Source organism: Strongylocentrotus purpuratus, unplaced genomic scaffold, assembly GCF_000002235.5.
Source record: "Strongylocentrotus purpuratus isolate Spur 01 unplaced genomic scaffold, Spur_5.0 spur5_scaffold_2, whole genome shotgun sequence".
Classification (NCBI taxonomy): domain Eukaryota; kingdom Metazoa; phylum Echinodermata; class Echinoidea; order Camarodonta; family Strongylocentrotidae; genus Strongylocentrotus; species Strongylocentrotus purpuratus.
Window position 1 is genome coordinate 15,592,021 of NW_022145605.1, and position 27,566 is coordinate 15,619,586.

Here is a 27,566-nt window from a genome sequence, read left to right on the forward strand (position 1 = left end):
GATAGCATATAGCTCATCATCTCAAACTCGATTGCAAGGTGGAGATACATTTATAAGAGAAAGGTTGTTATGATTTCTCAATTTCCATCGAAGTTTTCGGAACAAGATGTACTCTACACCATTAACGCCTAGTGAAGAGCCTAGTAGACACCACCCAGTAAGTAATTTTCCTTATCAGTTTGTTAGATTTTCAGGATGGTCGAAACAAGCAACACGTTACACGTTTTAATTCAAACGCCCGCAGGTTTCGTAACTGTAGCGGAAAGTCGCGATTGCTCTTCCCCAGTGGCAAGGGTCGGCGGTCACTAGAGTACCGCTGATACGACATTCTAGGAGAGCTAGCTGCATGGATGGGCGTGCAAAATTACAGAGTGCATAGGATTAGCATGATTAGGAGCAGGCTCACGACACTCACGGCCTTAAACTGCATCTAGTCTCGGGCTACATGATGTTCTGCCAGAAATGTTTTGTGTTGCAGCTCTATTACATAACATTTCCATTTAAAGGAAACTAATAATGAGAATAAAGTTGATGAGGGTGGAGAAGCAAAATAGATCTATCTTGGACTTTAAAACTATGAATCTGAGCTGATGGTCAGTGATAGAGAAAGAGCTTTGGATGAAACCAATGGCCGCCGCATCGGTAATGGAATGAATGAGACTAGTTGAGAATTGCCTAATTAATGTTTTTTTTTTTCATCTTTAGTGCAGACTGCTTCCTTTAATCTTGAAGATTCTTACTTTACTTTACTTTACTTTAATACACGATGTTGTAGGTCTAAGCCTGTTCATCGATCCATGATTCTTCCATGGTTGCAAAACTTTGGTGTTGTGTGTGTATAACTAAGGATAGGGTGCATATAATAATGAACAAGGTGCAAGTAAAAACTTGCACTGCAGCCTCTCGTCTAATGTTTTTATGATATTGATACCAGCTGGTATCAATATCATAAAAACATTACCAGCGAGACCTTACGGCTACTCTCGTCTGTTGAAGGCGAAAGGGTTCAACATTTTTTTTATCCTTTTTGTTTTTTTGTTGGTGTTTTTAAAATTTGTTTTTGTCCTGTGTGTGCAGCTGCATGTGTGTATAAAGTAATACTATACTAGTGTATAGACTCAACTGCACCTATACTAGGGAAATGCAACAAATTGCTCTGCGGTTTTAACGAGAATGGACAGTTTGGTGCATATTTGAAATTTTGAATGAAAGTGGATAAGAAAGATTCATAGAAAGTTGAACAAATTAAAAGTAGGTTTTCAAAATTTGCAAATCAGTACTGTCAGTGTGATACATGTATGTACAAGTAGTCTCAGACAAATCATCATTTTGTTCCTACACACAAAATCACTTGGTAAAGCCTTTTTTGTTGTTTGGAAACCTACATGTATATGGCAAAGGCAATTAAAGTTAATGTTAGGTAGAAGAGAATTGCAAATTTTTGAATGTACACATAACAGGTACAACAGTACAAGAATATACTGATGCGATTATGCCGTGTATTTAATGTGTAGTGAAGAAGAGGAAGGGAGATTTGTCCCAAAGTTTCACAGTTACAATGTAGCTAACTTCAGAAGAATTATCAGCTTATGTTTAGTTCGTCCAAATTGCTCAAATTTGTACAAGTTTGTTTTTTAATTTGACTGTGTTCACCCAGTTGTTAGAAGGTTTGATTACCCTTAAATAGTCTTAAATAGTTTTTCAGGAGGTGGCAGGATGCAGAGAGATTGAATTGAAAAGTATATAATCAGAAAATGGGGGGGGGGGGGGGGTGGTGGAATGGAGCAATAGAAATAGAATGTCAGATTTTTGTCAATCATGGTTGAAAATTTGAGCTAAGAAGGGAACTGATTGGGTCATGTCAGCAAAGTGTCATTGAAACAAAAAATATTACAATGTACATGTAGAGCAAAAGGTCATTGAGGTCACTTGCACTTTAATATGGAATTACAATAGACTTTAAAAGCCCACTGTACTACATGTACTTGTAGCTACTTGCACCCTCTATAATATAGAAAACAATGCCAAAGCGGTGCCTGTTGGTCCCCCATGATCCTCTTTTTCTTATGTTAATTGAGAGTTGAGTTGATGAGATAACCACCTGTCAGTGACCTTGCTGGGTGGTCTAAACCCTCCTGACCAAACTAGTTCAGATGGGCTTTAAGATGTACATACTGTATTTTATACAATAGGAAATGAATAGAGAGTGATTGTAAATCATAGGTTGGATGTTTTGCTCAATCCACCTCCACACACACTAGTCTGAATTCTTCCCAGTGCTTTTCCGTTTATCTTTTTTATGATTTGAATAGTTTATACTCCTGATTTATGTTGACATTACATGTACTTTCTTGTACTAGTACTTAAATTTTTAGTTTTTTCTAAAAGACAAATTTGACAAATTAGTGTCCCCTTTTTAATTACCCTGCATGAAAAATTATCACACAGCAAAATTTATAATTGAGGAGTAAATAATGTATTTTTGAATACTAAATGATGAATTGTACATTTTCTGTTTCAAGAACTAACAGTTTTTTTTTTGCAATAGTGGTGAAAAGTATACAAATAATACACAGCAGTGAGGGCATTAGTAAGAATTACAGACACAAGGTACCTTTGGAAGTTTGGAACAGTCTAACACGCATCATCTTATAATTGCTATTAATTCTTGTATAGTACATGTACACTGTACAAATGACATTGTGATGTAACATCCATATATGCGCTTCCAAAGAGCTTTGGATGAAGAAAAAAAACCTGCACTGTACAGTACATGTAGCATGCATGTACATTTGTAGCTAGGGAAAAGTCAGAAAGACTTGCTCACTCCATCGCATCTTCCTTTGCCCGCAGGTCTTCCAGGATACACGCTCTTCTTATTAAATTTAGAATTTCATGTTAGCCTTGAAAGCCACCTCGTTATTTGAAGTTAAAAAGGCCACCAGATGCGCTTGGCTATTGATTATTAGAGAGAGAGAGACAGAGAGAGAGTCTGTTGACCAGCACTCAAATTAAATAGAAGAAATTAGCAGCCCCAATGTGCACTCTGGCATTTTATTGGGATGTTGGTGTGACAGACGTCAAAATTCACTAGATTACAAGTGCCCTGTGCTTTTCTAAGATGTCTTTTTGTACTGCACATTGATAAATACACCATTCTGAATCACATTGACAGGTACAAAATGTATCTCAGGACTACCTATTGCCATTATCAATTCATACAAAGATGATCATATTGTATTTTAGATTTCTCAAGTTGAAAATTATGTTCTCACTATCATTTAAAAAAGATCACAATTCAGTTTTTATGACTGCTAAGATTTGTTGAATCAATAAACCACATCAAATCAAATCAAATCAAATGTGTAGAAAGAAACAGGAGATCAAATAACTGCAATGTGCAAGGCTGATCTTCTTTTAAAATTGAGAGAATTAGCAGCTTGTTGCTTGTGTTCTCTCATCAGGAAGAAGGAGAAGATTATAATACTAATACTCTTTTCACACTGGTTTTGCTTAACCCCGTACTTTGCTTAGCCCCGTACTATCCTTAACCCCGGACTATTTTTTTGGCTTTTCACACTCGCTGTTTTTAGTCCCGTACTAGCGCCTATTCCGGAATAAGAAAATTCCCGCTGTTCTCACTGCATTTCGTTAACCCCTGATATCGTGTATGTTATGATAGGACATACTTCGCATCTGGCCAGCTGCGATACGCTCCATTGCGTAGTACCGGACTATTTTTCGTTTCTGTTTCTCATTCATTTGCTTAGCACCGCAATTGCGGGGTTAGCAGGAGTTAGCACCACAATTGCGGAGTTAGCCCTGCTATTTTGCAGGGTTAGTTAACCCCGTACTATAGGTGGGGTTAGCCAACTTTAGCCCACTTTGGTAAAAACCAGTCTGAACAGAAAGTGGAATAGGCTTAACCCCGTACTATAGGTGGGGCTAAGACCCCCCCCCCCCCCCCCCCCCCCCCCCCTTAACCCCACCTATAGTACGGGGTTAAGCAAAATATTGCCAGTGTGAAAACAGTATAAGGCTACAATGAGCTACAAAATGGAATAGAAGGAATTACCAGGAATTTTACAGAAGAGAATAGGGTTTCATAGTACAGTAACTTCCCATTAGGCCATGTAAAATTGATTACATGTTGATCGTCCGGATTTTTTGAAAAAGAGGAGGAGGGTGTACCATGTTATTTGATATTTGATATTTCAAAATGGCCGCAAAAAATGGCCGCTCGGTACATTTTCCCCGACAGTCGAGGCTATTTTTTTTCAAGATGGCAGCCGACAATTTTTTTTTTTTAAATCAGAAATAGAGCCATTTTAGCAGTGTTTTTCATGTTTTTTTTCTTTCAAAAAAAAAAAAATCAAAAAAAAATTCAAAAAAAATTCAAAAAAAAACAACAAAACAAAACAAAACAAATAACAAAAAATAGGAGGCGGCCCCCAAAAAGGAAGCGGGCGGGGACGATCAACATGAAATCAATTTTACATGGCCTTACTTGTTACATAATAGCTATACACTGAAAAGTTGAGGTGTCCATCTTGCTACAATATGGTCATGTCTCTATAAAAAAAAGCAGATTTTTAAATTTTATATTATTATTAAGAAATATTTTGAATGAAATTACTTGTACATGTAGGTGAAATTTACTCCTTCCAACCCCTCTTTATCTTTGTGCAAGAGGATTTTTAAATTTGACTGATGAGTAAAATGCAAAAATATTATTTTCACAAGAATATAGTCCACTATCCATGGGGCATGTTCACATGGGAGTCGCAAAACAAGGCTGTATATAGAGACAAAACTATACTGTACTCAACACATTAAGAGGAATATTATTATTTCCTCATTACTGTGACTCTGAGAAGTCTGGATGACACTTGCACTCATTATCCTTGGTCGTTCTACCCATTATCAACCATATGAGGAAATACAAGTAGCACTGGCTTTTCATCTTTTTTGTTGTAAACTCAGTCCAGTAAATTCTCAAGATCGAGAAAGAGGAAATGACGCACATGTCTTAATGGTAAAGGGTTGTCTCCTGTTCATGCTCTATGCACAGCATAATGAGGTTTTATTCTTTATGATTTCATCCAAGGATGCCGTGGGTAAATGATTGATTATTTCTTAACTGACACAGTAGTCTTCTGTTAATAAATGCAGTAAGGTACACATTGTACAGTTTCTATAGATCTCCAACACGGTGAAGCTACTGTAATGGTCTAAAAATACACTGTTTTCATTAATTTGCAACAAAGTGAAGCCATGCATTTTCACAATGGAACGCGTGAGAGTACATGTAGGAGGAGAGAATACACTGAGGTTTTGATTAAACTAACATTTTTAGTTCTGGTGATTGGACTGCATTTTGGGTACTTTCTAATCATATTGACAAGATTTACCGGACATTGCAGTCATACTCGCTTCGCATCTCCTTGGTCATACTATTACAATACTGAGTATGTGCAAAGTTTGTTGACCTTTTATAGACTGAAAAAGAAAGCTAACATTGTATTCAATGAACCACCTGCTCTTGGCAAATTGACAGTTCATTATTTTTTTTTAAATTCCAAGTGTTGCTTCCCTGGATGGGGAAACCCCAATTCTTTGTACTTTGTTCAGCAAGACATACTTGCTTTTTGCCAAGCTTCAATAAAAAGCATCACACATCTTATAAACAGGAAAAGAAACTTTGTAAAAACAGATTGTACATTTGGTGAAAAAACATGGTACAGTTGGTACTGTTAGGTCTGATTTGTAATTGAAAAAAATAGCAAGTCACAGTTTCATAATGAATAGCTCCACAAAAAAAAAATCATGAAAAATAGAGCTCTGGTTAAAATAATGCCAGTATCAAGATACTGTACATACAAAATCACTGCAAGGAGATCTTGCTTTTTCAATTATCAAATCCAGAAAATGTAATGCAATACAGGTACATGTGTACACTACTATTACGCTGTTACCATACACCTTAAAAAGTCAAATATATATTTTTGCTGCAGAAGTACTTCCAATTTTCATCATTTTTTTTTTTTGGAGGATTTTGAATTCTGTCCTTGCACCTGTAGCAGATGATGATAATGAAATTCAACTACACTGTAACAAACTGGTAAATCTGAGGACAAAAGACAGCATGTTATCTGTCTATTTTGCCCTGTACATATACTACAGTATCCCCTCCCCCCATCCCTGCTCCTCATTTGTTAAGTAATCTCAAGACTAGAGTAAAGGCTAATCCATAATGTTTTCCATATCAACACTTGCATAAATGGTAAAAATTGAATCATAAATGCTTGTAAATCATGATAATGTGTAGCCAATTTTCTGAAATTTGTAAAGACCTACAGTACATCTAACATTGAGCTGAAAGATATTCCATGTACTTGCATGTTATTGATATTTATGACTGAACGGATGTAGGAAAAAGGTACATTTATACAACGTGCAGACTGCATGTAATGGGAAAATAGGATCTTTGATGCTTGTTTTGATTCCTTCAAGAGATACTGAGTGTGGGGGGGGGGGGGGTGCTACTATGAGAGCAAGGATTGTTGAATCTGAGGTCAAAAGACAGCAGGCCATTCCAAATTGTGCCTAGCAAATGAGGGAGGAGGCATTGATCCCTGTCTATTATGATCACTCAGACATGTCTACTTTCTATTATACAAGTTAACCCATCAGGGTAACGCATGCCTAGAGCAAATCTGATTACCTCTGTGCAGTCGACTGCAGAGGGTTGTTGTAGTTGTGGTTCTCATCATTAATCCTTTCAGACAAAATCTGTATCTTCTCTTTTTTTCTTTCTTTATTACTTTCTTTATAATTTCTTTTGACAAATATACATCCGTTTGTTGAGATCCCACTGATATTATTTTGTGATCTAGAACAAGTTAGTTCAGCTGAAGCCTGTAGGCATACACATGTGGGTGTTAAATCTTACATGTACTTAAAGTATCTTAAAGTATCTGAGATTACGCCCTTTTGGGTCCAAAAAGATGATATATTTGTTTGCCATTAGTTTGGTTTTGAGAGGGAAACTACCCTTTCCAAACGTATTTATTTCGATAACGGAAATCCCAATTGAAAGAAGATCTTGTTACATTGGACTGATATACCGTACAGAACAAAGTTTTGAGTCAAATGCAATTTTCGTAGGTGTTGATTTTCAATGTCTGGAGATGATTAGATTTGGATTGGAGTCCAAGAAGGAAAGGGGAAAAAGTCGAACATTAAATAGGAAGGGATAGTACCCGAACCTGACAGTATTTACATGTACATTGTAGTTCACTACCACACATACATAGATTTTACAGAAACAATTTTACAACTCAGTACGGCATTGACAAATTATGCCTTGAAGCACAGTATGAAACAGATTCAGAATTCATTGTCCATATTTACAATATGTTTTCCATTCAGTATTCATCACATCTATATTAGCTGGTATGCTGTACCTGTTTGTCCCTACGTGTATATATTAAGCTCCCTCCATTTTGTTTCTCTCTCTCTCTCTCTCTCTCTCTTGTTCTCTCTCTCTCTCTCTCTCTATTTCTCTCTCTATCTCTCTCTCTCTATTTCTCTCTCTTGCTCTCTCTCTCTCTATTTCTCTGTCTCTCTCGTTCTCTCTCTCCTCTCTCTTTCTCTCTCTCCTCCTCTCTCTTTATCTCTCCTCTCTCTCTCTCCCTCTCTCTCTTTCTCTGTGTCACTCCCTCATTCTTCTCTCTTGCTCCGTCATTCTTCTCTCTTGCTCTTTCTCTCTCTGTCTTTACCTTTCTTGAGACCAACATTAAATATTATGTGTGGAATTATGTAATCAATCAATCCACTACTCTTTTTTTTCTTCATTCTAAGGTTTTAAATCTAATTTTTAATCTAATGATTTGCTAAAGAACGATACCAGATCTTTCCATTGTGTTCAGCATTTGTTACACTTTGTGAGCATGATGAATACATACTGTACTAGATGCATGTAATTTGTATCAAATGATTCGTATGTGAGGCAGTTGAATAACTGAAGTTGCAGATTTGATCTCTGGATTAAAACCTGTCAATTCATGAACATAATGTGTATGTCAATCAGACTTACCAAGTGAGTCATGCCAGGTTTTTATTTTTTATTTTCTTAATATATCCATTTAAATGTACACCTGTATGAAGGGGATAATTACAATTTTAAAAATGCACATTTTCACCAAAGATGCCTAGACATGAAAAAAATAATGAAAACCTCAATGACAGTTACCTAAAATTAAGGAAAGCATTAAAGGTAATGCAAAGTTTTGGTATGGGGTCATGAATTTGGTTCAAATGAACATATTGGAATCATATGCAATTTTACAATATTCAATGATGTTGTCGCGTTTGAAATCGAGTCTAAAGCGATGTTGTTTTTTTTTTTAAATGATAAACTCCTTATGTTGTATGGCTCCCTCTCAAGAATGATATTATTTTAGATTTAAAACAACGTTTCTTGAATAAAATTGACCGATTTGCTATTACCGTTCGGAATTTGGAATATATACACTGTACATCACAACTACATATTCTGAAATTGTCATGGTCGCAGCTATCATGGAAAGGCCTTTATAGGCACTATTTGAAATGTTTGAAATTTACCGGGAGCACCGGTAAGTTGTGATTATTCAATTTTTTTGAAAGCAGAAATGTTTTAGGGGCTAAATTTTCTAGTGCTTTTAATACATCGACAGGGACATACACATATATCAACATTTTAGAGAATTACTACCCATCCTACATTTTGTATTTTCTAAATTTCCCCAAATTTTGCATTACCTTTAATAACTATTCATCTCTTCTGATAGGATACTCTTTTCTTTGAAAAGCCTCGAGTGATGTTCCACCCTAGCACTTTGATCCAATAGTCCTATTACAGTTTGTAGACTACAAAAGAGATTTGCTCAGTTCTATACCAGTAGAGATGAGTCAACACCGAGACCTGCATTATCATGGTCCACTGGTCTTTGTATGATGACAAACTGACATTCACCTGTACTGTACATGTAGGCCAAACCGAACAAAGTAAGGCTTCTTGGTCCAAGTTTGATCAATACCAATGATCTATACACTTACTGCACCGCCATAGTGTTAAACTGTGAAGTTTGCAGAACCTCAAAGGTTTTAACAATATCACCCACAAGCAACTTTGACTTCATATGAAATTGAACACAAATTCTGTGTATTTTTTACATGTACAATATATGTATGTAATATTGATACAATGTGCCTATCAGTGATTTTGTGATTTCTCCCCTTGGGTTGGGGGGGGGGGGGCACTATGGCACTTCAGATTTCACTATAATAGTTTTGGTGAAGACTGGGATAAGATAGGATAAGAATGGACTGTAACCTTGCGCTCATCTGTCATGTGAGTACTGGTGAAGGAGCTCTACATTTTTGTTAAGTAGATCTGTGCATGGCTCAGATCAAGGGTACACTTAGATTGAACACTGGGAAATTGTTCAATTATCCAAAACCATGAGACCCAGACACAAATTAGCATTTTTATATTAGAAAGTACCATTGGGGGAAGCTCCAAACACGTTTTCAGCTTCATTGAGTTCAAATTAAAGATTTTAGATCAATTTTATGATGAAAAAAGGCCTACTTTCAGCACTTTTAATGTTACATTCAAAACATGCACTTATTGGTTACCATATTTTTTACTAATGGGATGCAAAACTTGTGATTTTTTTTAAATCTTGATGTAGAATCTATGTAATGATTAACATTTCTGTTGAGTTAATTCCTATTATTTTAGTTTCTTATTCCATTTACATGTAATACAATTTGTGTGATATGTACATAACTTTGGTGTCCTGCAAATTTCAAATCTTACTAACTGAAGAATGGTGTATAAATAATTGATTTATTTACAAGCTTGCAATGTTATAATGTTTAGTTTCACTTTATCTTTGATTTCCAATCATTTCATTCTGGGTCATGGTTTTAAAAATATTCAGATTTCTGTAATTGGAAAATGTTTGGTGTGCTGCAGTTATGTACATACCATGCAACAGAATCTATACAAAAACATATTTTATTCTTTCAAAATGATAATGCAATGGTGTATATAGGTGAATGAAGAGCACTGATAACATTGGATTCCCCATTTTAACTTGTATGTGTGATTTAATCAACAATGAATGGACACCGAATTATGTACGTGACGAGTAATGTAAGTACACCATGTTTTTTTTTTCTTCAATAAGACCACCTATATTTAGTTATTTGTTATGGTAAGGTAGTAAACAATGTATAAGACATACCGTACACACGTCTGATTTGGTGAGTGGAATATTACAAAATATTGCAGTTTGAGCTTTTTCATGTCAGGTTCATAACTAAGACACCGACCGTTATGAAAAGTTATGAGTTATGTACGTTTCTACCAATCAAAATTTGAAACAAATTATCATAAATGAATCAATTTATTTCTTTCAGCATGAATTGCACCCTTCTGCATTTTCATTTAAACAAACATTTATTGAACTTAAGGAACAAGAAGATATAATTTGAATGTAAAACTACTTACTTTTGGTGTCCACAGTTATGTACGATTAGGTACAGAAATCTTACATTTCAGTCCTGAAATAGTAGTTTACAAACTATTTACACATTGCAAATTATGTTTCATTCAGGAAACACATCATTCCTTCAATTGAAGTCATTATTAGACTAATGCAAAACCATATCTGACAATAAGGCAAAGAGAAAGCATCTAGAGAAAAAGATGTACTGTATATCTCTCTGTGTCCACATTTGTTTTTGCCATATTCTAATAACTAAATTGAAAAAAAGTTGATATGGCAATGGTTTTAAGTTTTGTTTACGGTATGTTTTAACATCAAATGTACTTTGTCAGAAAAAAATTTAAATTATAAGAGAAATATCAGCATGAAGTGGACACCGAGTTATGTAAGTAACATTTTTGATGATGTGATATTTGGCTACTGATTGCCGTTTAACGGTAATTTGTTAAAGTCTGATTTTTTAGCTATGTGTTGCATAATTTTTGCAGATTACAAAAATAATGTTGCCACAGTCTATAATTGACTTTTAAAATTCACCTCATATGTAACACTAGGGTGCCCTTGATCAGAGCCATGCAATGCTATTTTTAGAATGTTATGAACTACAATTATAAAGTTACACAAAAAATATAGCTTGTAAGTAACATACCAGTACTTAACATTTTAGAACATACATTTACACATACGTACAGTGTACATGGACCTGTATAAATGTGGAGCCAGCATTTCTTTTCCAAGGGGAAGGGTGCAGTGCAGGAGCTACAATGTACCGTATGTATGTACACAGATATGTCCTCCGCTGAGAGCCAGAAGGGCATTAAATCTATGCTAAAGAAGTTAGAACATGAGTCAATGCCTTTCTAGCTCTCACCAGAATACATGTGTACATGTGTAAGTGAACATCGTGAGTGCATATAACTACCCCTTTAAAACTCCCAAAATTTCTTCGTCCATTCCATATTACTGCCTGTTTTTAATGCCAGACAAGGTTAAATACATACTAAGGTCAACGAACATGTAAGACATAGGAAGAGGAGTCTGAATCCTGACAGGAAAAATCTTCAGGAAATCTCTTTGATAACAAAACAAGAGAAATGTGTTGAAACCAAAGAGTGCGTTGGGTCAAATGGGGCATACAGTTATATACTGATTGCAGATAGCCAATAGAAAGGAAAAGATGGATGTTAACTCATTTTCATGCAGACAACTAATCGCTGTCATGGCTCCAAACAGATGATATACATTGTACAAGTACACCTGTATCCATTCTCAGCCATACAATTTTCCAGACCAGTGAATTAGAACAAATGTCAACCACAAAATTTCTTTTCAAATGTTCCTCGATTGGCTTTGTATTTCATAATGCATTGAATTATTATTACATTCGTTCTCAATTTGCTAAGTGATAAATGAATTGAAATATAAGGCGCATTTATACTGTCAAATACCTCATTTTGAAAAGTCGCGATGTTTCGCGCACCCGTTTACACTTGTGCGGAAACATCACAGACTGAAAAGCTCAGTGATGTTTTGGCGTGTTTCAGTTGGTAATGCGCATGCGCGGCACTCCGATGCAAACACTTTCCTCTTTCTATCTTCCCTTGTTATTTGTTTTTCCTTCTATCTCTCTCTTGTATCCTTCCTCCGCTCAGGTCGGAGATCGTCGGCACTGTGAGTCGCCTTCTCTTATGTTATTCTTTATCACTTCCTTCTATCACTTTCTCTTTCTGTGTTTCCTTATGTTATTCTTTATTTATTCCTTTTATCACCTTCTCATATGTTATTCTTTGTTTTTTTTATCATTCTATCACTTTTTCTTTCTGTCTTTCCTTATGTTATTCTTTGTTTCTTCCTTCTATCACTTTCTCTTTCTGTCTTTCCTTATGTTATTCTTTGTTTCTTCATTTTTGTATCACCTTCTCTTATGTTGTTCTTTGTTTTTTTATCATTCTATCACTTCCTCTTTCTGTGTTTCCTTATGTTATTCTTTGTTTCTTCCTTCTATCACCTTCTCTTATGTTATTCTTTGTATATATCGTTCTATCATTTTCTTTAAGGACGACATCTAGCTCCGCTCCTAAAGTTACGTCACCTAACATCGCGATGTTACAACTGCGAGCATTTATACTTGCCAAACACGCCAAAACACGCCAAAAGATCACACTTCGATTTGGAATGTTTTGGAATTGGCATTTCTGCCGGTAATGCGTAGTTGCCCTTGGTAACGTCGCGGTCAGGCTCCGGTTTGGCATTTTTTGGCGTGTTTGGATGACAGTGTAAATGCCCCTATAGAAGGACCAACAAGTCGAGAAGTTATATACAGATTCGGCCTTGGTCTATGATTCATTGATTTTTATTAGCTACCATAAAAATTAAAAGATAAAGGTTGTGGTTTTGGTGGTAGAAATGAAATGAAATGTACGTTTGTACACCATTATGTGAAATTTATGTGGGAACTGTAATCCCAATAGTGAATAGCGACGTTGTATAAGAGCATTTTGACCAAATATTATAGTAAATGTATGTTTCTTCAAAGTTCAAACACACATTCTTCCCAGCACATAGGATGACAAGGATGTTTGTGTTACACTGCATGTGCTTGTTTTCTTATTCTTTCATTTTTTTCCTTCCAAAGACACTTCCATGATTCTATCACCTTTAAAGAAATGAAGTGTGGCATGAAATAAAGCATGACAAAAACACATTGTACATTAAAGGTAATACAAAGTGTTGGTATGGGTCATATATTTGGTTTAAATGAACATATTCAAGTTCAAGTTCAAGTTCGTTTATTTACAAGGATGTTTGTGTTACACTGCATGTGCTTGTTTTCTTATTCTTTCATTTTTTTCCTTCCAAAGACACTTCCATGATTCTATCACCTTTAAAGAAATGAAGTGTGGCATGAAATAAAGCATGACAAAAACACATTGTACATTAAAGGTAATACAAAGTGTTGGTATGGGTCATATATTTGGTTTAAATGAACATATTCAAGTTCAAGTTCAAGTTCGTTTATTTACACTCATCATTAAAAATACAAGAACATATACAATTAAATACGGAATAATCACACATAAAATATCATACATTCAACAAACAAAACAAAAAAAAACCCCAAAATAACATAATGGGAGTGAAGGGATGAGCTAAAAAGGAGTATGGTCCTTATGCTAGAGCCCATCCCTCAGTATAATATAAACAAAAGGCAAATTAAATGTTGTACTATTGGAAGCATGACAGAAAGAGGGGAATACAGGGGGGATAAAGAGCCTGGTGAGTTATAGCACGTAGGATTCAATTTGATACATTTTATATTTTCGTTTAAAAGCTTGAAGACTTTTGCAATTTCTTATATTTATTGGAATGGAATTCCAAATTTTTGGACCATCAAAAGATATTGACTTTTTCATTAAAGTTGTTTTAATTTGTGGTAAGTGGAAATTAGATGCATTTCTAGTTTCATAATCATGAAAAGTCGAATTCAAATTAAAATACTTAAGAAGTGCACATGGTAAAGATTCATTTCGACACAAGTACATAAAGACTGCAATATGATATTCACAGATATCAAATACATTGAGAAGCTTTAATTTATAAAATATAGGTTTCGAATGAGCTCTGTAGTGTGAATTTGAAATTACCCGGATGGCTTTCTTTTGCATTTTGAGTATCCTATTTAGATTGGTTTGACTTGTCATGGCCCATACTTCCGAACAGTAATATAAATGAGGAAGAATTAAAGTTTTATATAACATTCTTAAAACACATTTTGGTAGAAATTTAAGTTTGTTTAGAATTCCAGTATTTTTTTAGATCTTGTTGCAGACAGCACCAGTGTGTTCATCCCATGTAAGTTTAGAATCAATTTAAAAGTATACGCGATCCTACATTATTCAGTGATCATTGTCGCGGTCGAAATTGAGTCTTAAGTTATGAAATTGAAATAAAAAACTCTTTATGTTGTATAGCTCCTTCTCAACGTCAAGATACTAATTATGCTATAAAACAATGTTTTTTGACTAAAATCGACCGATAAGCTATTTCCGTTTGGAAATGACATATCACAACTACATATTCTGAGATTTTAATGGTCGCAACTACAATTGTATGGACTATGGACATACTGTAAGCGCTATTTGAAACTTATCAAAATTTACCAGGAGCACCAGTAAATTTTTATATTCAATTTTTCTCGAAAGCAGAAGTGTTTTAGGGGATAGATTTTCAAGTGCTTATAATACATCTACAGGGGCATCCAAATATATCAAAATTGTAAAGAATGATAAGAATCACTATCCAGCCAATTTTCAAAATTTCCCAAAACTTTATATTACCTTTAAGAATTCATTGATTATCAATCTTAATATACAAAAGGGAAATTATATACATGTATATTGCTATTTGACAGCTCCTGCTAAATGAAATGATTGAAAAACATAAATGTTATTCTTCAAAAATATCAGAGGGAAGTGGAAAGGTAAACTGAAAGATGTGATGAATGAAGAGGAAAAGATTTGTGGGACCTGTACATACAATGTATACAGTATATTTGATGCAAACAAATACATGTATCCTAAACCTCAATAAATTCAAAGTTCAACAGCGACGACAGGATTATCAAAAGCATTATGTTATCATTTCATGAGCACATGTGCACTCAACCCTTTTTGTTGTACTCCACTACGAGTGTTGAGCACTTGAGTTGCAATAATCCAGATCCAGACAAAATATTCATAGAAATTCATTGAAAATTCATGGATGCAACATTCATAATTCATATGGTTTTAAAACACACATGTACAATATGCTGGTAGAAGGTTTTCACTGAAGACTGGATATCAAGCTTCCTCATTAGCAACGTTAGTTTTCTCATAAGCTATTGTTTAAGTTTTTATTCACAATGAGAAGAAAATGTCGGCTAACAAAGGAACAATGTACATGTGTAAAAGACAAATGACCCCATTGTTTACCATGTATTGAACATTATGTGTACTTTGTATTAGAGCAAATAATGTGCCTGTCTAGATACTAATGATCTTTTGTTCTGCACTTTGTATTATTAAAAGCAAATGCTTTTATCTACTTATCAACATTTACAATTGTGCATGTATACCTACAGTACATGAAATGCACATGTAATGTATCTCAGTGTTTTACTGGTACAGGTAGTGACATCTTTTTAATTTTACATTGTGAATGTAATATTTTCATCCAGAAATATGTATTTCTATCTTTTTACCAGAGTTCTTTTAGGTCTTTTTTCTCTATAGGTCTTTTTAAACCTTCCAGAACTAAATCGCTCACCACTTTAAAAAAAAAATCATGACTTGTACTGTTATTTTTTAATTTTCTATGCTTTTCCCCATAGAAAGTAAGCTTTATCTTTAATATTAATGAAACTCACTGGTACACTGTACATATACATAGTATTTGTAAATGCTGTCGCTCGTGTGATTACTACATGTATATTGCATGTTTGATTACTTTTTGAATAAAGCAAATTTACACCTGGGTTGTTCAATACAAAGCAATTAGTGAGATTTAAGAAAATTGAATTTGTTTTTCTTCCAATTTTAGTCAGTCAGAATCTTAATATGTAAAACAAAACAAAAAATGCTATTGATTTGTGAGATTCTGATTGCGATTCAAAATATAGAAATTCATTGATATATTTGTTTTAATGAATAGATTATTCATATCCTGAATATGGGAAATGAGGGTAGTGCAAATGATTATTCATTGAAACAAATAACACATACGTATAAATCTTCAAGTCCTGGAATAATAAACTTGTTCACATGTTTTTGTACTTCACATGAATGCTTTTGTCTGTATTTAGCCTTCATTCTTAATTATTCATATCCTGAATATGAGAAATGAGGGTAGTGAAAATGATCAATCATTCATATAAAAACACATACATGTACGTATGTTAAGAAAAGATTGAAAGAAGTGGGCAGGATTATTTCCACAGCCATTTTTTTATGCTGGTTATCAGCATCCAAAATAAGTGAATGTAAAAGTATTTTCCCCCTGCATTTTCATAACAAGCTTTTACATGTACTGTATCTCCTGAAATAAAGTTCATTTACATGTATTATGAACAAATGATTTATGAATTTTATGTGATTCTGTATTTGTCATGATCTAGGTCAAATGTAGAGAAACATAAATTTAAAAGTATGTTTGGTTTTAATATTTTTAAACACTTTTTCTCTCTCTTTTGCAGAGTTATTTCTTTCTAGCAACTGAAGTCAAACATCTGATTGTAGAGAGATGGACTGGGGATCCAATCATAGGTTTGTAAATCTTTTTACTGATTTTCTTTTTCTTTCTAGTTTTATTCTAGTTATTGATTTTATTTATTTGTATTCAATATTTGAAATATTCATGGTGGTGTTTATGCTTTAAAAAATATTTTTGGTTTCCACATCATATGTAAATGTTAACACATTTTCTTTAAAAATTGTTTTATATCATATAATTTCAAAATTGTTTTTTTATCTGTTAATAACATTTTCATTAAGCGGGCATAGCTATATGTACATTGTACAGTATTGATAATTCTAACATTTGAATCTTCATTTGAGATTATATTTCAAAAAGCACCTTCAGAATATGAAATTTCTTTGCCAGGCAGGTTGAACATGGCTGTATATAAAGCCTCTCCTATACTGTGTAGAAAGGTCTCAAATAAAGCTGCCCTGGACGACCTATTATGGGAAGATCCCGAGGCATATTTCTATCCCAGTGTTGACAAAACTCCCCATCATGCTGTGCGGAATGCATGACCTCTGACCCCTGTAAGGGTTCGTTCATCCCACCTAAACTTTGAGTCTTAGCTCGGTCAAGCACAATTTTTAAAGGCAACCAGTCACCAAGAAAAATGACAATTTGTTATAATTTATGATTGGAAGGATATAAAAATCTCTTGCCCCCTCTAAAAAAGCTAATCTCATCATTCAAATCTCTAAAAAAGCTAATCTCATCGTTCAAATTTTGAGAGCATAAGGGGATGAGGTGAATATGGGAGAGGAAGAAAGGCATATCAACCTCTCTATCAAAAGAGAGAAAAGGGGTATTTCTATCTTCATTTAAACAATATTTCTTTACAGAAATATATTTGAAGCTGATATTTTGTATACATGTACCAGCACAGTATCTCAAACAATCATAGCAAATTATTTTTTGCAGATTTTTGGCCCTTTAAATGCCTGGTAGAATATTTTATTTTCAATCATACCACATACATACATGTAGCTGCCAGTCAGTTTTATTTTTTAGGAATAATCCGTTTTTGATTTTTTTTTTTCTTTTCCTTCTTCAAACTAATGTCATTAAGATATAGATTCTTCACTTTTTATGAAAACTTTTATGTAGAAAGTATAGCCTAGAAATAGATCGTACTCCAATTCTGTCTGGAGAGATTTTGAATTCTTTTTGTAAAAGGTTGGCAGGTATAATAGTACATCTATAACAGCCAGAAAAAAAAATGTTTTAGTGATTCTTCCCTTCCCTTTAAATGACAAATAACCTGTGCAATGTAGGGCGCTCAAACACCTCAGCCCTCGACAATACCATCATCACTGCTGCAGTCCAAGCGAGGGAGCTAGTCCAAGTGCCCTTCGAAAAGCAGACCTGAATAGATTTGGCAGGAGTTTGTTTGGGTGCCGGAGGGGGGTTAGTCCCAAGTATACAAACATTTGTAATCATTTCTGAGAGCTTTTTGAACAAATACAGCCCCGGGGGATTATTAACCGCTTCATGAAATTTCTCTTGTAATTCAGCGTCTTTGATTTGAGTCTGAGTGAAGTTTAATGAAGTGGAGGTGGGTTGTGATTTCCATAAGGAGTGCCTTCTCATTGAACTTGTCAAGTTGGAAGATTGTAGCAATTTTTTTTAATGACTAAATTTAGGGGGGGGGGGGGATGGCCTACATACTCTCGATACAGGTGATTTTCTGAATAGATCTCAAAAATCTAACCCAAATACATAAATTTGACAGAAAGTAAAATGTTACGATATCTGAAACAAATTTAGAGCTTCATGAATAATTGAATATTCTGATAGTGGTAAGTAGGCTGTGATATCCTCACTCCTGGACAACTACACTATTAATAAAATAATGATAACAAAGTCACCTCAATCTTTTGATATTAAATCCATCTTGTGTCTTAAAAACTATGTACCTCCCTCCTCACTAACAATATTATTTGCCCCTGTGTAAGTTATAACTACCCCCTCTAGTCTAGTACATATTAATAATCAGTTTAGAGGGTAGTTATTAAGGTCATAGGAAAGGCGGGCCGCGGGGGGGGGGGGGGGGGGGGGGGGGGGGGGGGGGGGGGGGGCAGTCCAGGACCCTGTTTCATAAAACTTGTTATCAATATTACAAGTTACAATAACTGTTATATTAAAGCTACTTTGTACTGAACTTGTGGCATTTGATTGGCTGAGAGCAAATTAGCCATAGAAATTTAGCATTTGTTTTATAACAATATAATTATAACAAGTTTAATGAAACAGGGCCCAGGTACATCTAGTAATCCTAGTTTTAATCTTGAAAAGTGTTTACAATACCTGTATATAGTGTCAGCCCTCCCCGAGGCTTCCAAACAAAATTAATACTAATATCATAAAAATATTGAATGTGGTGGTGGTTATTTTACCCGACTGCTGAAAAAGCATAAATGCTTGGAAGTAAGCAACCAGACGGCCGATGGCTTTAGGTCCTCTCTGAGGGACCTGGTAATGAGGATTAACGCCTTACCAAAGGGCACTAGCGCATCGACTTGGTTTCGAACCCGGGTCACCGGATCACGAGACCACTGCTCTACCGACTGAGCTATCGCACCTCCTCAAATATAATATTAATGAAAGCCACCCACCTACTAATTGTTTGATGAAACGTCCCCCCAGATCATAATGATAAATTTCCTTCTACACTTTAAGAGAGTATTAAGTGATTCCATGTACGAGAGATTGTGTCACAAAAGTAGCTTCCAAGCTTTCTACTCCCTTTCTCTATTAAAAAATGACCACATTTTCTGAAGAATGAACTAATAGAGTTGATGGATTAATCAATAGGCTATTTTTGTAATTAACCAAATTTAATGCACACGTCTTTGTGAAGTGCCTAGATACAAACTGTTTCACTCACCTGATGAGAATAATAGTATTTAAATAGACAGAATCCGAACTGCATACATTAGTTGTTGCCAGGTACGACACAAATTTTGGCTTGCCCAATCAAGCAACACTTTATATATGCAGTTTGCATTCTGACTATTGAAATACCATTATTCTTATCAGGTGATTGAAATAATTTGTATAGAAGCGCTTCACACAGATTTATGTATTAAATTTGGTTATATTACAAAAAAGGCTCATTGAAGTACATGTACATTAGGATTTTTGATCAAGTGAAGTACACAAGGGTTTAAATGCGATGTTGACCTGGCCTTCATCACAATGTCTTTCCTCTCATGTGTTTAATACATTTTCTACTATTTCCTCTCTTCTTTCATGCACAGACCTGGATCAATAGACTGTTTTCGTAATGTCAACAAATTTATTTAGATGCATACAGTACCGGTACTTCTTTCTTGTGAAGTGCCTCAATACAAATTATTTCATACAAATAATTGCATTTCAATAGTGAGAATGCAATCTGCATATATAATGGTGTTAGGTAGGTAGGGTTAGCCATAATGTTGCCCTACCTAGCAGCCAGTACTGTATGCGATTGGCATTCTGACTGTTGAGATGCAATTATTTGTAACAGGCAAATGAAATAATTGTATGGAGGCACTTAACAAAGATTTGCACATTTAATTTGATTGCATTATAAAAATGGCCTATTGCTTTAATGCATACTCTAGCTTCCACCATTGATATTTGCAAGCAGTAAAATTCATGCTATTTGGAGGAATAATTCCTAATCTCTCGCCTTCAGACTAATGTTATAAACCCTAAATTACTCTCTCTGTCTGAAAACTTTGGTGTAAAAGCATACAAAATATATTGTGTTTCTAACATTGTCTTGAGGGATTCCTATTTTCTGTGTGGAAAGTTGACAGGTACAAGTTGTACAGTGACACCTGTCTATAAAGACCACCCAAGGGAGACAAGAAAAGTGGTCTTTATAGGCAGGTGGTCTTTATGTACAGGTTCCTACAGTTCATATTTCAATGAGAAACCATTTTCAAGGGAAACAAAAAAGTGGTCTCTGTAGACATGTGGTCTTTCTATACAGGTGGTTGCTAAAGCAGGTTTGACTGTAGTATTGTTACCCCTGCAGTCCATTTCCCATCTATAATGTAATACTCTACAGCTTCACAAATAAGAGCGATCTTCATGACGAGAAACTTCAGCAAATTGCATACATTCAGTGTGATGTTGGTTGTGAATTGAATATTCTGTGGCGTGAAATTTTGTCAATCTTATTAAAGGCATTATTTAACAATGTTAATAAATCTGAGATGCACGGCCCTACGTGTCATCAGTATCTGTGAAATGGTGTAATATTGAAGCCCTAAAAAATTGCACTTTAAAACAATCAAGAAGTGCCTCAAAAAAGTAAAAATCTTTGAGTGACCGGTTTTACCATTTCCCCCTATAGTCTGTAGTGTGATGAAAACTGTTAGGAAAACGCAAAATTTGATTTCGATTTCCAATCATAAATATCTTGTTAATCAGACAGGCTGTCCTAAAGGTTTATAATTATCATTGAAGCATGATCTAAATCCAGGATTTTGTTTCAGAGTCTGAGACAAAGTTACCCAATCCCTTTAAACCACTCAGAGAATTATGTGATGTACATGATGACTCACAGAATCTTATTCATCATGCACTTCAAAGATTTTGGTTTTAAAGTAATCCATTCTGTGCATTTTTTTCAACAATAACAAGCGTTTAACAATGTATACATGTAGGTGTATTTTGACTAGTCTCAAAGCACATTAGGATTAGATATTGTTGGAACTTGAAAATGATTCAGAGAGAAACTTTTTAGGAAGTGTTATGTCTGGACACATTAAACAGAAAAGTTAATGGGGTATGAAACTAAATTGGCCGTGACCTAACAGAGTAAATCTTCCTCTTTCCTGTTTTTTCAACATGCTATAGCCTTCATTCATCAGCCAGTAATATTCATCCCATTTTTCTCTTACCCCTTGGTCCTTATTCTAATAAAAATATAAACATAGTGCTGGATTTAGGCTAGTAATGCTCAAAATTGGGTCTAAGAAAGGAAGTTAGTCTTTGGTCTAAGTTTTACTTTGATTAAAGTTAAACATGATTTTAGACCTAGTGTCGGGTTAAACTGAAGTACAAGAATACAGACCCATACATTACTGTGTATGTTTTTACTGCCTCTTTTATTTGTACGAGGCTCTCCTGCTTTTTTGTGTAATTTGTCTAAATTGACATACTGGAAATGTGATGAGTGGGTACACAGAGATTACCGGTATTTGTTTTCTTACACATGGTCAAGTTACCATTAGATTGTTTATTGTATACATTAAAACGACATTGTATATAAAAGGCTCATAAAAATGTTATTCTTAGAGGTTAATGGTTACTGGATGAGGTATTAAACACAATAGAATACTGAATCAGGTTTGGGAGCTCATCATGTGATGGTTTATTAGGATGAATGCTAGTCCAGCCTCTGTACCGTTTCCGTGTCAGGCACCCAATCAGCTGATAAAATAACACACCTTCAACGTTGAAAGTAGACTTAGCCATTCCTCTCGTTCTTGTGGACGGATAGAAGAATAAAAACAAAGAACGGACTGAATCTGGACTAGGTGAATGCATGTACACCATGTACATGAACGAAATGAAAAGCAAAAAATGTAGTATAGTGAATACAACTATAAATATAAATCTAATCATTATGGAATGACTTTTGGAGGCTAAATGCCTTAATTTTGCTCAAAAGAATATCATTTTATAAATCACATTTTATGAATCCTAATTTAAGTTCTTTAAATACTTCATAATTAAAAGTTTTATGTTGAAAACCAACCCTGATTTACTTTCAAATTTCTGACCCTTCCCTGAGCTTAGCTTGTGTTTGAATATTTTTGTCTCCATGCAGTTGACTTTACTTAACACTGAAAGATTTCTTTTTCACACCTGAAGTTAAAAGAAGAAAAGTCTGAAATGAATTCATCTATTTCATGGTGCAGATTTGTTATCATTGTTATTGGGGCTACACTTCTGTGTTTCTTATAGCCAGGGCCATGATTAAACTTTAAAGTTTTGATTTTTTTTTTAGAGAGAGCCTGTAAACAACTACTTGTAGTTTTTGTTTTGAGTTGAAATTATAGTACTTGTGTTCAATGCATAACTTGCTAGGACAGAAAATGCTAAAATATATTTTAAATCTCATGGCCTTTATCTCTTTCATTGTGCAGATTTCATTATCGTCATTGTCGGGGCAACAATCCTCTCCTTCGTATGGCAAGGAATGGGACGTTTGAGTCGAATCCTCCATCAGAAAGCAGGCTATTACGCCAAACTTGAAGCCCAGCTGGTCATGCGCGAGCTGCGCCAACGCAAGGATAGAAAACATGACAGGACGCCCGACGGCCAATCCAAACGACCCGCTTATCTTTACCACAACGGTCACGTGTTCCATCAATCGGCGGACTACATGGAGCTCTTGGACGCGCACCACGAAAGACAACGCAACCTCGACAGCAGTGTGGCCGCGCAGGTCCAACGTCAGCAACAACGCAACGCAAGTTTGTTAGAGACCAGCACCAGTCCGAGCCACTTAGCCCTAGAGGATGGGGAAGAGGATGTTTTCCTCGATGCTAATGCTACCCAGAATACAACAGTACTTTCGGATTTGAGTGCAGATGTAAGAACGTTACCAAGCGACCGTGGAAGGACGCAGTCCCGGGACTCGAGACATGAAAGAAATCTTTCTATTGATATGGATCCAAATAGATGGAACTCTCTTCAAAGAAACAAGAAAGGATATATTGGGAATCATTCGAGAGGAGGACTAAAATGCTATAGGTAAAAATGCTTAAAAGTTATCAGCGTTGTAAGCGGTTAAAACACCCAAAATTGTGATATCGTCTGTCGAGATCCTGATGGGTAGTAACTCATATATTTTAACAGAGTTAATGCCTTTCTCGTTCTCAACAGATGATTGAATCAAATACAGGTGTAGTTTTTTTAACAAAGCAAAGCTCTCCTTTGTGAATTTCAAAATGACATATATTGTGTCAAGGAACAATGGTTTGGTCAAGATGAACAATTACAAAAATAGAGCTATGGCACTTTCATTTGTGGTTCATGGTTTTAAAATAAGTGGTACCATATTAGTGATACCATTGGTTTCACTCTGTAAACCCTTGTCTGAGACTTGTGCAAGTCTTTATTCAAAATTCAAGTCTAATTTCAAAATTTACCTTTTTGATATCCTATTTATATTTATTTCAATCTGAAGTTAAAACAGAATATTGTAGCAGATTTCCCTGGTTCACTCTATGCACAGTTCCTTTGACTTCAACTCTGGTCATTCTTTCAAATTGTTGTGCTTTTGAATTCTATTTTTTTAGTCTTTCACTTTAATAATTAAGAGCCTTTTTATCATCCTTCTTTATATATTTTTTTTCTTCTAATTTTTGAGAGATCTGTTTCCAAATCCTTATCTTTCAATTTGTGACTTTCTAAATGAAAAGGTTCCCCTGGAATAGCAAATCTCAATTACATTGTGACTATTATATGTAGGAAATGGAATATATGTGTGATTCCTTTTTAGAATGACCAGTTATAGGGCAATTCTGTGCAATGTGTCCCATATGACATACATGTACATCTTTTTTCCATTCATCCAAGAATGAAAAACCTCTTGATATGACCATTTGATAATGTTAGTGATATTAGGAATAACCATTAGTACATGGTCCTATCAAATGATTTTCATTTTCAGGTGAAATTAATCAACAAATGTCATATGTCGTATCGGACACATTGCATGGGATAACCCTTTACCAATACATGAATGCTGTATCATCCACATATACCATATATGTCTTTTACTCTTTCTTTTTTGTCCCACATTTTCTTTCCAGGTTTCTATATCACTGTGTACAAACAATAAACCACACGCTCCGGTTCGGCTTTGCCTATCTTCTCATGCTGATTGTCATGACGTACAACGTCTGGTTTCTAGTCGCCATCGTAGGGGGAGCCATTCTGGGCTATTTCCTCTTCTCGGCCGATCTCCTGACGCTCGCGGCAAGGACGGAAAGCGCCGCCATCAACATGAGGATGCGCAGACGACGCCTGGAGAATGTTCGCCCTCAAACCTTCTACAATCATTGATTGTCGAGAGAGGACTCATGAAAAAATTATGAGTAGGCACGATGTCAAATTGACATAGAATTGGCATAGAATAGCCGCAAAGGAGGACGCTATGAATAGAACATTGTTAGCAGCTTGCTTGCATTATATCAATATGGAATAGTGAAATAGTCATATTAATATAGATTATTTATTGAAAATGTATGTGTATACAATTCATGCTCTTTTTTTCTGCAAAGTGAGAATTTTGTAGGAAAATGAAATTACATGTAGATTGTTTAATGGAAACAACTATCAAACAAATTTAGGAATGAAATGTCTTTTCAACTATCTTCTTTCTAAACTCTGTTTTTCATTTTTTGTTCATGGACACCAGGGTTTCAGTACTGCCTTTGAAATCACATTATTGTACTATTGCCTTACACCAGCACTATGTCTACAAGTTAAGGATAACCTTGAGTTCTGGTATTGGTTTTTCCATTTTGATAAAAACTGACTTAAATCAATTCCGAATGGCCTGGTAGGTTGTTTAAAACCATCAGAATTTAACCAACAGTTAATGGAAATCACATTCACATAAAAGAACAGCTCACATTTGGCACAAAATCGTTTGTTGGGTATCATTTATTTGTAATTATGTACGTTCAGTGTAAGTTTGGTTCTGTGACAAATTATTGTCCATCATTACCCTAACTCAAGACAAATTGTATAGCCAAAGGGTCTTTTGAAGTTGCATAATATTATGTAATCTGCATAAGAGACATAATGAGCATTTCACATTGCCAAGCTCATCAGTGTTCAGATTTTTAACACATTTTTACTATGATCTTTCAGACATTATTTTGTATGTACTGCCCTGGATCAACATCCAGATCTATGTGATGAGAGTCTCATCACATGAGACACATGGGTAGTAAATTTTCTTTCTGCGTGCATCACATGTAATTTTTCACTTTCATTTCATTTCATTTCATGAGGGGTTGCATTTATGGCCCCACTGATACTTCTTTCAATATTTGATACCCCTACTTTAATGTTGAACATTTGTAAGCATTATTATTTTTTTTTAAATTTAAATGGTGCTGAACTATTGGCATGATGTTTGCCAATTGCAGACCTGTAAACCCCCATATACATTTAGCAGCATTGATACTTATTAATCATGGAATGTTGTTGACATTTTGCTTCAAACGTGGACCAATTCAGTATTTTCAGGACTAAACTTCTAATGTAAGAGCTTTACATTGTACTCATGAATAGTACTATTTATAGTTCAAATTGATTGATGTCATTTCCCAAACGTGCGAATAGAAGATATGTATTGTGCTGATAGAAAGAAGGGCATATCATACTTCTCTCTCTAAACACAGCGTGAAAAAATCTGTCTGCCAAAGTTAACCTTTAACTCCCTGAATATCAACTTTGATTTATACAAATCATGGAATGTTGTTTGATATTTTCATGAATTTGCTCAAAGAAAGACGTTTCTGTCTATCAAGCAACTTGTAAGCTGTAAGAGATTTGCATTGTACTCATGAATAGTACTACATGTATTTATGGTTCAAAACGATAGTTGTCATTATTCAAGTGAGTGAATGTATCAGGACCCTGTTTCACAAAACTTGTTATCAATAACACGTTACATCGTTAAACTGTTATATGCTACTGAAATAGTGGCATTTGCTTGGCTGAGAGCAGATTTGTCATAGAAATCTGGCATTTGTTATTGATAGGAGGTTTTGTGAAACAGGTCCCAGATCTGCTGAGAGCCAGCAGGGCATATAGAGAACCGAAGCTGTGACGTCATAAAAATATACTTTTAGAATTTCTCAATTTTTTCTTCATTTTCCGAAAGAACATCAAAAATAATGTCCAAATGTCGAAAACCAATTGAATATGTTAAATATTGGCTGAGATATGACCATCTGAATAAATATACTCCCCATAGGAACTCAGTGTTATATGCTCTGGCTCCTAATGGTTAGGAGCCAGAGCATATAACACTGAGTTCCCATAGGACATATATTCATTCAGATGTTCATAACTCAGCCAATACTTAACATATTCAATTGGTTTTCGACATTTGGACATTATTTTGGTGTTTTTTCGGAATATGATGAAAAATTGAGAAATTCTAAAAATAGATTTTATGATGACGTCACACTTCACCACTCTATACTCCTCTCTCTCTAAACACAGCGTTAAAATATGTCTTTCTCTCAGAAGACGCTATATGTATGCTGAACAAATCAAACGTACCAGAAGTGTAATCATTATGATAAATCACTGCTGAAAAAAAAAGTTTTCAATAATGAAATTGAAAAGATATAGAAATATTGCCTCATGTGTACTGTAAAAGGATGATAATTTGGATTCGATGCTTATAATTACAAAGTTATCTAAGGTATAGAAAGTACGATAGTTACAATAAGACAATCACAACAATTGAAGAATGGGAATAATCCTTTAAAACACATTACATAGAAGCTCAAATTAAATCTTTTTATGATATTTCCTCATGTCTACATTATTTGTCAACTACACTGCTTTAGAAACGAAATCAAATGTATTGAAACACAATTACTTGGTTCTTGATAGTACATGTACATTGCATTGCATAATTAGGTGAATAAAATGATAGCGTACTGTAGATAAACGTAAATGTTGCTTACA

The 27,566-nt window shown here is 34.8% G+C and overlaps 1 protein-coding gene across 1 annotated transcript; it reads left to right on the forward strand.

Annotated features, from left to right (window-relative positions):
- On the forward strand, nucleotides 1–26,682 carry LOC100892080. Its single transcript, XM_003726158.3, has 4 exons — nucleotides 1–157; nucleotides 16,795–16,864; nucleotides 22,988–23,597; nucleotides 24,662–26,682. Exons 1-4 carry the CDS (start codon nucleotides 107–109, stop codon nucleotides 24,912–24,914), a joined length of 984 nt encoding a protein of 327 aa, XP_003726206.2. The 5' UTR covers nucleotides 1–106; the 3' UTR covers nucleotides 24,915–26,682.
- The last annotated feature ends 884 nt before the right edge of the window (nucleotides 26,683–27,566 follow it).

Excerpts from the sequence above, each read along its gene's own strand:
- LOC100892080 (XM_003726158.3), top strand. The coding sequence starts at position 107 with ATGTACTCTACACCATTAACGCCTAGTGAAGAGCCTAGTAGACACCAC. Across the intron at positions 158-16,794 it reads AGCCTAGTAGACACCACCCA|AGTTATTTCTTTCTAGCAAC; the intron begins GTAAGTAATTTT and ends TCTCTTTTGCAG. Across the intron at positions 23,598-24,661 it reads GGAGGACTAAAATGCTATAG|GTTTCTATATCACTGTGTAC; the intron begins GTAAAAATGCTT and ends TTTTCTTTCCAG.